At 34.3% G+C, this 12,031-nt stretch overlaps 1 protein-coding gene and 1 long non-coding RNA gene across 3 annotated transcripts; one reads left to right on the forward strand and one right to left on the reverse strand.

Moving 5' to 3' along the window:
* Positions 1–1,194: 1,194 nt before the first annotated feature.
* Positions 1,195–5,534, forward strand: LOC104647351 (uncharacterized). 2 transcript variants are annotated; one of them, XR_011221167.1, is made up of 4 exons: positions 1,195–1,491; positions 1,998–2,126; positions 3,916–4,186; positions 5,321–5,534. It is a non-coding gene; the product is annotated as an uncharacterized lncRNA (long non-coding RNA). The 2 variants fall into 2 exon arrangements; XR_011221166.1 differs by having other exon boundaries at positions 1,219–1,491; positions 4,000–4,186.
* Positions 5,535–7,647: 2,113 nt separating this feature from the next.
* LOC138348649 (uncharacterized mitochondrial protein AtMg00820-like) lies at positions 7,648–11,743 on the reverse strand. The gene is made up of 2 exons (XM_069298210.1): positions 11,664–11,743; positions 7,648–8,029 (listed from the first exon to the last, which is right to left on the reverse strand). Exons 1-2 carry the CDS (start codon positions 11,741–11,743, stop codon positions 7,648–7,650), a joined length of 462 nt encoding a protein of 153 aa, XP_069154311.1.
* Between the last annotated feature and the right edge of the window lie 288 nt (positions 11,744–12,031).

Here is a 12,031-nt window from a genome sequence, read left to right on the forward strand (position 1 = left end):
GAGGTTGTTTCCCTCTATATTTTGTACTCTCATATTTATAGTGGATTGTTTATATCCTTTGTGGACGTAGGTCGATTGACCGAACCACGTTAAATCTTTGTGTCTTTTGGTATATTTCTCATTGTCTTTTTATTCGTAGTCTTTCGAGGTTTGCATTGCTAGATTCTGCATTACTCCTGCTTATTTTCGGTCCTAACAGTTAGAACATGGTGAAGCACAAAACTAAAATTGAGTAAAAACAATAAGCTAGAAGTTAAGAAATGACACTTGTCTAACATAGACATCAATATATTCCTTGATTACGATCAGATCTCGGGTTGGCATAAAGGTTTAGATTCATAATTGGGTGCCTAATTTTTAGTGAGGGTCAAGAGTCAGTATTATATCTATGTCAAAAGTCAAGGTTGAAATCAAGAGTCAAGTCCCAAATCATGTTTGGGGTGTGAAGTCAGGCATTAGAAGTCGTGGCCTCGACTCGGATATTGGATGAGGTCGAATCCTAGGTCATGGTTGGGAGTCGGGTTTAGGGGTAGAAGTCGGAATTCAGGATTAGGGGATGTGGTTTGTAGCCAAGATCTGGAATGGGGTGAAGATCCTGTGTGTCAGATTAAGGTCTTGAGTCGGGTTCCATGTCGGATTAGGAGTTGGGATCTCAGGTCATTGTCGATTTTCTATGATAACCTTACGTACCTTTTATCACTCCAATTGATACTCTAACATTGAAGAAGAATCCTTAAACTTTGTGCTTGAACCTTGAGACGAGTTTCTTTAATGATCTAGGTTTTCATGGTAGAATCTTACTTAGGATGCATAATCATATGTTAGAACACTTAGAAATTATGAGAATATGATTATTTAGATTTTGGAAAGAACTCTTGATGGACCTTCTCAAAAATCAAGTCTTGAATCTAGAATTGAAACATTAGTCTCAACAGAGAAAGGAGAAGGAATTGATGTTAGAACCTCATTAAGAATTCATGATTATATATCTAAAATATTTGGAAACACTTTATATACTTGGGAGGAACATATATTGGTATTGGAAGTGGAGGAGAGGATGGAATTTGAGAGAAAATAAGGCATAAGTCATCCAAGATATTACTTAAAACATTTCCCCTTATTTAGAAAGGACAGTTTATAAGGACGAACACTATATTAAAATGTGGTACAAAAGGAATTGTAAATTTTACATCAAATAGGAATTGAGTTGTAAAAGTAGGGTTAACATAGTAAAATTATTTATTTTTCTTTCAAAAGTGCATAGCGTGTACTGCTTTGTGTAGAAGCACTATTTTTCATGTAAAAATGGAATGTCTCACCTTTTGCTTTACTCTCCCTTCTCTCCCACTCTCTTCTTCTTCCTTCATTCAAGAATCTAGAATGTTCTCCACATCTATTATCACGCTTGCTCATTTGCTCTTTATCAAATTCTGATATCGTCTTGAATCTGTGTTTCGCCCTCAAATTCCTCTTTGTACCTGTTGTATTACGGTGAGTTTTTTTCCATGATTTTTCTACTCTTATATATTCCTACACTTGAAAAACAGACCTATAATGGTGGCTATTTTCATTCTTCTCTGGATTTTTAGATGTATGTATCATCAATTGTATCTAATTTACTCATGCATGTTCGAAAATAGAAATAAATACGTAGATGACTTTGGACCCTATAGTGCATCCAAAAATTTCACTTTTTCAATAGTCTTAGTTATGGTATTTCTACTTATTGAGGAAATAGTTGAACGTGCAGATGAAGTTTGGCTTAATTTTGGAGACAAAACAATCGAGTTGAGTCCAAGTTTGCCAGTGTTGTTTTTACTCTAGAGAGATTAGAGTGGAGGGCAGAGTTAAAGATGGAATCCCTCATTTTATGGATATGCAAATGTTCTCTTAATTGATTATTCTGCTCATCCATGATTTTTTTCTCATTATTTTGTAGTATCAACTATCAAGTTCTTAAAATACTAAATATTTTGGCCAATATAATATTTTTGCAGATAATGGTTGTGGTCACGTGTTTGACGAAATTCCCCAATGAAGACAATACTTATGTGTTATGAAAATTGATCAGTTTCAACAGCTGGTTGTCTTGGCAGATGTTAATAAAGTTGAACTATCTACTAAGGGTGAGTAGATGTTTATCCTTTTGATATTTTTTTTCATTTAGTAGTTTCCTAATAAAATTGATAAATTTTACAACTCTTAGGTGATTCATTGAGCATGAATTTGAGTTGTCTAATTTTTTGGTGCTGCATGAAATTAGCAATTATATCGAAGGCTAAAAACTCACTGTTCATCTTTTTGTTGTTGTACTAACTTTTCGAGAAAAAATCAGCTACTAACATAGTAATTTGAGGGCTATATGTCTAGGAATAAGAGATGTCTTATTAAATATGACTAAATTTGTTAGCACATTAGAGAGTGAGCAAAAGCCTGAAATAAATTTGAAAATTATTCATTTATTTATTACGTAAACTATTTGGTTAATTAGGAATAAGAGATGTCTTGTTAAATGTAACTAAATGTGTTAACACATATCACAGGATTTGAAACACAAACAGAATACAATGGACTACCAACTAGAAGCTTATGCGATATAGATGTAACATCCTCGAAATAAATTGAAGTTACATAATTTAGCAACTCCCTCAGCCAAAGCCCAAATGTGAGTCTCAACCTCTGTGTCCTAATGTTTTATCTAAAAAAGACTACGTGGGCATTTGGATTGACTTGTTTGTTTGTGACTTTTGAATTTAAGTTATTTTTTAGTTTAGAAAGTGTTTGGATAAACATAGAACTGTTTAAAAGAATTTCTTGAAATCTGTAAAGGTACCCAAAAAATGGTGCCACAGGCCGACTTACTTTCAAAACCCTTGACTAATAGAATTGTGAAATCAGGATAGGCTGAAAAAAAGGCTAAGAGAGAAGCTTAGGACGTTAAAGCGGTGTAATTGTTCTTCTTTCAGGCTCAAAATAGGTGTTTATGCTTTAGTGAGTATGATGATACTTACCACTAAATGAGTCGGTTTAATCTGGATAAGCTGAACGGAGTAACTTATTTCAACTGCAAATATTGGCCTGTCATCTTTGTTCTTTTCGTATTTCTCCTTTACTACATTATGGAACTATGTGGTAAGAAATTTATTACTTAGGATGACCATTCACTCCGAATAAGTATGGCAAGACTTTGTCCCACCACAATGTTACAATGCTTTTCTATGAATTCACCGAACTATATAATCATCAATAAATATAACAGCTTGCTTCACCCATGAGTGATTATTTCATAGTGGCTTCATTAGATGACACATCTTTCTTGGTATATCCAAATGATATGTAAGAGCATACACCAATAGTGCATATGTGAATGAGTGATTTCATAAACCAAATTGCAAATGAAGATTTACAAAATGGGCAAAGGGAAGAGAGACCAACTGTACAGTTGAAATAAATGCGTCAGTTAAAGTAGAAAAGGGGTTCGGTGGCCAGTTTTTGAAAGAGTGGGAATGAGGGAAAAAAAACGAGAGGAAATTCATAGTTTAGAAAAACAAACAACAAAGGTCCCGTGAGGAGTATTTTGCTGCCAAGGAAATTGGAAAAAAATATCAACTTTTCTGCTTTGAATCTCTCTATTGTACCCACAATATTCAATGGTGAATGCCTAATCAGAAAAATACAAAACTTAGGGAACATTAACTAGGAAAAGCACCACCCTTCAATTGTTTCTTTTTCCCTAATTCTGTGATACACACACTTCTAAAATTTTCATAGCATATTTTCAGATGGACTTGTGAATTTGTTTTAGAATAATATTTCATCTTCTCTTCTTATTTTAAGGTGTATCAAAAGAACACATTATGCCATTTTAATGTTAGTCAGCTTAGTTAGTATTGACATTATTATATTCCGTGTCAGATTAAAGGAATATTTCTGTTTATATCTTCCTTCTTGTGCGACTTTTACGTTGTTGAAGTTCATAAAAAAGAGTATATTCAATAGGTGAGTGAAAGATAATTCAACAGGAAAGAACAGTTTCTTAATTTGTCGAACAAACTGAAGTACTTTAGCTGAAAGAGCGACAAGGTCTCCTTCATGAAAATCTTGTATACTAAAGAGGCAGCTAGCTTGAGGAATTATCGAAAGATCCAACAAGTTAACCCAATGTATCAACTTCAACAGCCTTAAGGTACCATTCCACATTCTTTTTGGAACCTTTAAACTCTCTTGAAAGAAGATCTATTTTCCCTGCTTTGTTTTATGCATTGATAATGAACTGTGATTGATTTTGGCGTTGTCTTTATTTTTAGTAGTTGTTTTTTGGATAAAAGCTGCAACTTTCACATTTTGAATTCTATTACTACAATGAGCTCTGCATGTCTGCCATGTGATCCTATACTTTCTCAAAGTTTTTGTTTCATGTGTTCATATTAGTTAAATAGAGCTCGATAGTGTTGAAATACTTTCTATCTAACTAATCTTCAAAAAATTGAAGATAAACAAATTTAGCAAATTAGCATTTTTCCCCTCTACTTTTTGGTCACAGTTATAACTGCCATAGGAGAACAACAAAGAGTGCCACTCCAACTTTAGCTCTTGAAAGCATGACTTTGATGGAGGATGACGGGGAATGAAATTTTAGGCCTGACTTTTAAGTACAAGTTTGTATTACGGTCTTTGAATCTTTTCTGTGTAACCTCTCAACTCGCACCCAAACTTCCTCCCAAAATTGTGAACACAAAACACAAAATAAAATGACTTAGGCTTTTGACATTTTACTAGGAGTAATCTCGACGAATTCATACAAATAGAGAATCAGTGTTGATCCTTATTTATGGTGCATGTTTGTGAATACAATAAAACTATAGCCTCCCTCTATTATTTGGATAGTATATTTTCAACTTGGTGATTTCACATTGCAACTGAAGATTATTTACATGTTGTTTCCATAAATAACTTTCGTCATTCATTTATTTTCTGCTGCAAAATAGATTATAGGGTTAAGGTAACCAATTCTCTGATGGGTTTTATATGTTGTATCATTTACATGGTATGAAGCTGCAAAGAGAGTTTAAGAGGATATAGTAGACGTAAACCTTACCTCTACCTCAACTAGGTAGGAGACACGATCTAGGAAGTGTTGCTTCCAATTATCTCTACATATTTCTGAACATTCCAATTTATATTTTTTGCTTTCTTATTTAATATTTTGTGCTATATGTACTTATGACCCTTACATATGCAATGTTTATTTAGGTATGTTTACTATGCTTCATTTAATTTAAACATTGTACCTCTTTGCCGTTTTCTTCTTTTGTTGCAGTGGTGTAAAGAATCTAGTCAAGAGATAAGAAGCAAAGCTATATTGAAAGGATAGGTTGTGCACATCAACTACATCTCTCCACCATGGAAGTGCACATGAATTAAATAACCTAAACTTAATATTTGTGCTTGTACAATTAAAAATATATTTATATGTCTAATAGTAGTGTTTCATTATAATTATTTTCTCAATATACATTCTCCAATTTTTTGGATATACCTAAACTTAATATTTGTGATTGTACAATATAAAATATATTTATATGTCTAATAGTAGTGTTTCATTTATAATTATTTTCTCAATATACATTCTCCAATTTTTTGGATATGGAAGAAAAATGGCATTAGAATGCACAATTCTTTAGAATATGTATTCACAATAGTTCAATCCTTTGAGTTGCATGTTGAATTTTTAGTCCACTGACTTAGTGGATCAATAGCTAATCGTTGGAATTTATCTAACCCATAATTTTGATTTGGGTGATAGTTTAGTATTATAGTTGGTAATCTTTATAATTTGCAAGAATATAGATGATGCTAGCATAACAATGGACACGTTTTCATATGTTCTTATCTATAAGTTTTAAATTGGTGGTAAGTGAGCGGCATCATATATCAATATCAAGATTTTGCCACATAGTTGGGACATGTATAAACAAAAAGCTAGCTGAAATAAGTGTTTCAAATGAAGCTCTGGATTGATTGTCAGAGATAAACACTTTCAAATAATATAAAGAAATAATTATATTATACAATGATCTACTGTAAATTCTTAATTACACTAATTCTTGATTATACTCATGTTGGCATCCTACGTGTAGTAGGTATAGTGTTAAAAGTTAATTTCCTAGTTGTATTTCATATGAGTTGCAACAGAGAAGAAGGTGTGAGGAATGGAAGGAGAAGAAGAGAATGAATGGAACAGTGAATTGGAATTGACCGACTTGCCTTCTCATTATTTACAATGCTCTATTTATATACAATACATGATTTTGATAATCACACTAATTAACTTTCTAACAAACAAAATTGTTAAGCTAACTAATTCAACAAATAAGTTGACTAACTCTAACTAACTAATTTTAGTACATGTAATACACATTTTAACGCTCCCCCTCAAGTTGGGTAATGAAATATATCTAACATTCCCAACTTGAAGAACATATCATCATGTAATTTTTTTCCTAATGCCTTAGTAAAAATATATGTCATTTGTTCTTTGCTAGCTATGTATTCAGTGTTGATCATTCCTTTTTGCAGCCTTTCTCTAATGAAATGACAGTCTATTTCAATTTGCTTGGTTCGTGCATGGTACATAGGATTTGAGGCAATCTCCATTGCTGCTTTATTGTCACAATGTAGATCCATAAGTAGTCTAGCTTGTGCTCCCAATTCTTTTAGTAATCTCTGCAACCACACCAACTTCGCTACAGTAGTAGTCATACTTCTATATTCAGCTTCAGCTGAGGATCTTGAGATTGTTCTTTGCTTCTTTTCCATGAAACAAGTGATTCACCAATCTTTATTCCTAAACATATTATAGACTTCCTTGACAGTATGCATGATGACCAATCTGCATCACAAAAAACACTGATCTTCCTTGACTTTGTGCTACTCATTAACAGTCCCAATCCAGGTTGTTTCTTAATGTATTTTACTACATGTATTGCTGCATCATAGTGTGATTTCTTTATGGCATGCATGAACTGACTCAAGTTCTGTTGAACAAAAGAGATGCCTGGTCTTGTCATATCTAAATACAACAACCTTCCAATAAATCTTTGATAAATCCTCCTACTTCCAACTCAATATCATCTATAAAATTAAATTGGTTGTCATATTCTACGCTTGTGAGCTTTTGATTCTGTTCGAATGGAGTGTTTGTTGGCCTTGAACCAGCTAAACCACATTCTGATACCAACTCCAAAGCATACTTTCTTTGATTAATTTGTATTCTATCTTTTTACCTTGCAAATTCAATCCCAAGAAAGTATCTCAATTCCCTTAGATCCTTCATCTTGAAGTTATGATGCAGTGTATCTTAGCTTCTTGAATTAGTTCTCTATTGCTTCCAGCTATTAAAAGATCATCCACATATATTAGAATGGTAACAATATCACCAGCATCGATTGTCTTAGTGATTAGTGAGTGGTCCAATTTACTTTGGATGAATATTGATGGTGTGAGAGCATTGCTAAGTTTCAAATTCCATTGTCTGCTAGCTTGTTTCAATCTATTCAATGATTTGTGCAGTCTACAAACTTTATTTTCCCCATGGATGCTAAATCCAGGAGGTAATGACATGTAAATCTCCTCAAATAAATCTCCCTAAAGAAATGCATTGTGAAAATCCATTTGAAACATATACCAATTAGACTGAGCAATCAGTGCCACAACACACCTCACAGTAACCATCTTTACCACATGAGAGAAAGTGTTATGGTAGTCAACACCTGCTTGCTGTGTGAACCCCTTAGCAACAAGCTTGGCTTTGTACCTCTCAACACAGCCATCAGCTTTGAGTTTGATCTTACATACCCACTTAAAATCAATAGGTGTCTTGCCGTTAGGTAAGTCAACAATTTCCCAAGTCATGTTGTCACTAAGGGCCTGGATTTCTTGGTCCATAGCAAGGATCCCACTATTATCCTTGGAAGCTTGCTCAAACGAAGAGGGTTCAGTGAGAGAAGATAGAGTGGTGAGATAAGACCTATTAGCAAGTGATGGTAACCAGAAAAATTAACTGATATCTGTCTACTTCACTATTTTACCTTTGCTAATATCAGCTTTTGTAAACATGAAAATATTGTGCGATGACACAACATAGTAGTTGTTTCTTCAATATTTTACCTTTGTCAATACCAGCTTCTATAATAAAAACATCATGTGCATATGTTAGTGCCACAATAGTTCTATAAAACGGTTAGCCAATATGCTATTCTACCCATCGAATAGGTATTTAGGACTTCTTAATTCCTCCTAAGTTGTACAAGTACATATAATTAAGCACATTGGGCCCGTGTGCGCACGGGCAACTACCATATAGTAATGTGTGTGTGTGTGTGTGTGCGTGTGTGCGTGCGTGTGTGTGACCCATACAAAGTGCTGCGAAACAATTGATATTTTTTAATCATTAGAAATTGGGAACTACAAAATGCTTCAATTGATTGCTCAAGTATGTTTAAGAGTAAAAAAGTTTTCTTTATATTATTGATTGCGTATGAGTAGGCCACGTATTTTATTTCAAGTTTAAGTTTATTCCTTTTCAATTTTGGTGAAATACACATCTTGCTGGTGTTTGGTTTGGGAACTTCCTTTTTGGTTTTATTGTTTATTACTACTTAAGCATAATAATGCTACACAAGTTATAGGTCAGAATCATTATGTCCTAATGGCTTGGAATAAAAACATCTGTGGTGAAAAAGTAAGCGATGATGAGTAATCGACCAGCTCAGGAAAAGTTGGAACAAAACAAAGAAGATGTTAGTTTCACATGGTTCTTCAACATCTTCAAGAAACTATACATTAATATATATACCAGTTATTGATCTTCCAGAAACATGCTAAAATTTATTATTCCCTCCGTTTAAAAAAATGACCTCCTTTCTTTTTAATTTGTTTAAAAAAAAGGACCTCTTTCTTATTTTGATAACATTATAATTTTAGTTTTACACGTGGGATGTTTAAGGCCACAAGATTAAATGACAACTTTGTACATTTGATAGAACATTAATTTAGGACCACAATATTCAAAAGTCTTCTTTATTTTTGTAGACTATATATCAAGTCAAACTAGACTAGTCTTTGTGAAACTGAGGGAGTACGTATTTACAAGAAATAATAACAGTCAAGAAAGGTATTGTAACACCTCGTAGCCAAAATAGACCAAAAATTAGTTTTTCAAAAAAATTTGCAGGTGCAACCGACGGTGGTATCGATGGTCCGTAGGAAAGATGACGGTCCGTCCTGCACAACCTTCGATGGGATCAAAAACTCAAACGGGAAAAAATTGGCTTAGTCTTGATCGACGGACGGACCGACGGTCCGTAGGTCAGACGACGGTCCGTAGTCTGTGACTGTCAATCGAGACCCCCATTCACCCACTCTCTTACAAGATCTACGGATGACCAGCACGGTGCGTAGGTGGACCTACGGAGGTCTGACCGTAGGTGGAAAATTTGCAGACAATTAAAGGGAAATGTAGTTGGGTCAACTTCAAATGGTCATAAATCTTAGAACAAAATGTCTTAGGTGTCCCATGACCTACCCACAGATAAATAATTGAATTATCTTTCCACAACAACCAACTTTTCTAAAATTAGACTTTCGAGTAAAAAGTTACGTATATTTTAGTAAAGGCCTGTTGAACAGGCCCAGTCGACGGACCCAACGATGGGGCGTCGATCAGACGACGGACCGTCAGTCCTGACCCTCGTTTGGTCCGACAACAACTTTCCTAGGGGTCTTTTGGACCTTTCCCACTTGGTTTAAACCTAATTTACGTTGTTTTGACCTTAAATCATCATAGTTTAGTCAATTTAAGCCTAGAAATATAACTAAAATATATCTAAGTCGAATCACTATATCAAAACTTAAAGCTCAAGAACCCTAGTTCAAGAACGCCACAAGTTCCAGCAGTTCCAGTCCCGAAACCTAAGTACTTTTTCGTGGATTTCATCACAAGGTATGTGGGATTTCACTAGTGGGTTCCTTTCACCCATTGGGTCCCTAGTTTTCAATCAGATTATTGATTCTCTTGTCATGATTAAACCTAGGGTTTCTAGAACTTCAAGGAACTTCATGAATTTATTAGTTTGATGTTCCAAATCAGGTTATCATGTTATTATTTAGTTTATTGCATGAATTTCAGAACCCTAGCTTTGTATTTCTTTAGTTCTTGAATTACACATGCTAGGTTAGATATTTCAGACACTTCAGATATACATGCCTCAGTTATAAATGCATAATTACCAGATTAATAGTTGCCTTCTCAGTTTGCATGTTCAGTTTTGAGCTATCCAGTATTTACAGAAACTCAGACATAATAATTTACAGAATTCATGGGAGTAGCATAATACCGAGTTGGACTAGGTCTTAGCATACCCAATAGTCCCAGAACTACTAGCCAAGTAGGTTGTAAGTCCCCTATGTGGGCAATCAGTTTCGTGATTACGCCAACATGCATTTATACCTTTCGCAGGGTATATTGGATCCTCTCGATGGGGCGTATACATTGGACTCCAGATTTAGCTCATGTGGTTTTATTTTCGGTTATTAGTAGCTCCCACAGATCAGTCAGAGTCAGTACATTTACCATTTATCAGTATATTTAGTATTCAGTTTCAGCATGTTATAAATTGGTCATTGCATCCAGTTAGCTCAAAATTTATTTTATCATGTCAGATTATTATATTTGTTGTTATGCTTGTTCAGTTATGTTTTATTTCAACTTTACTCTATCCTATATGCTCAGTATCTTTAAAGTACTGACGCATACGTGCGCTACATCTTCTCTTGATGTAGGTTCAGGTTCTCAGCATCCAGATCACGCATAGATCAATTTCCCTATCTCCACTTCAGCAGATTCAGTGGTGAGTCCGCATTTTCCGAGGACAAGAGTCATGAGTTTCTTTTCAGTATTTAGTCTTTTAGTTTCAATTTTTTCTTGATTTAGTTGGGGCTTGTCCCAGTTTTCTAGTCCAGTTTAGAGGCTTATTTCAGACATAGTAAGATTCAGCTTAGTATTGAGTTAATATTTCCTTTGTATTAAACTAAATGCTTTCAAATATCTCAATTATAGACTATTGGTATTCTCCATCTTTTCAGATTTAATTATGATTTATCTTCTGCGTCAGTTTATCATCTTTAATATGCTCATGATCATGCCAGCGGGGGATCACTAGTGGTCATAGGTTGCATGTCCGCGTCTCGGGGGTAGCTCAGGGTGTGACGGGTATTGGAAAGAGTGAGAAAGTAACACTTAGCTTAAGAGTAATGAGCAGGCTTCCCTAAAAGTTTGGTATGAATAATAACACTAATTGTCTTTGTACCAAGCTAGTACACTAATAGTTTGTGTGTGGGTTCTTCAAGAGGGTCGAGGATGTGTATTTGTGATTCCATAAAAGTATTGAGTTCTTGTAATTGTGATCTTATAGGACATGTTTCTGGTATTGGTTGATTCATGATATTGTGACTGTATTCTATGTGGTTGTGGTTGTTGCTATAGGTGTTGGTGTTTTCAGTAGTATAGTTATCTATTTACATTCATAATTTGGAACTATTCGTATGATCCTACTAGAATGGTTGTGTACTCATATTGCATTTGATTTTTTCTTGTTGAGTACAAGGCATCTTCCAGCGACTGATACGAGACCTCATTTAAGAGGAACTTGACTTCTAATCCAATAGTGAGCTTGTCTTCCATGCTGCCATGGTTTCCTCTACATATTCTTGTTAAATATTTTCGAGCAAACACATTATACCACTAGTTCATGTTTTCTAACTTTGCGAGGTTATATCCCCATTATTGACTAAATAGAGTTTTGGTGATATGACTTTTAGTTTTTAGGGGTTATTTTCCGCAATTATTAGACTATTGTACTAGTTTATGGGAAATTAATCCTTAATTATGCTTGAACTATTTTCCTATCATTTTATATCATAGCTTGGTTTCAGAAATGGTGTTTTGGGTTAAATTTAGTTGGTAGTTAGT

This window comes from Solanum lycopersicum, chromosome 5 (assembly GCF_036512215.1).
Source record: "Solanum lycopersicum chromosome 5, SLM_r2.1".
NCBI lineage: Eukaryota > Viridiplantae > Streptophyta > Magnoliopsida > Solanales > Solanaceae > Solanum > Solanum lycopersicum.

Bases quoted from the DNA above. Each gene is read 5' to 3' on its own strand.
- LOC138348649 (XM_069298210.1), bottom strand. From the start codon at position 11,743: ATGGAAGACAAGCTCACTATTGGATTAGAAGTCAAGTTCCTCTTAAAT. The intron at 8,030-11,663 runs GTACTCAACAAG...ACTTGCTAATAG, and splicing joins CAGTCGCTGGAAGATGCCTT to GTCTTATCTCACCACTCTAT.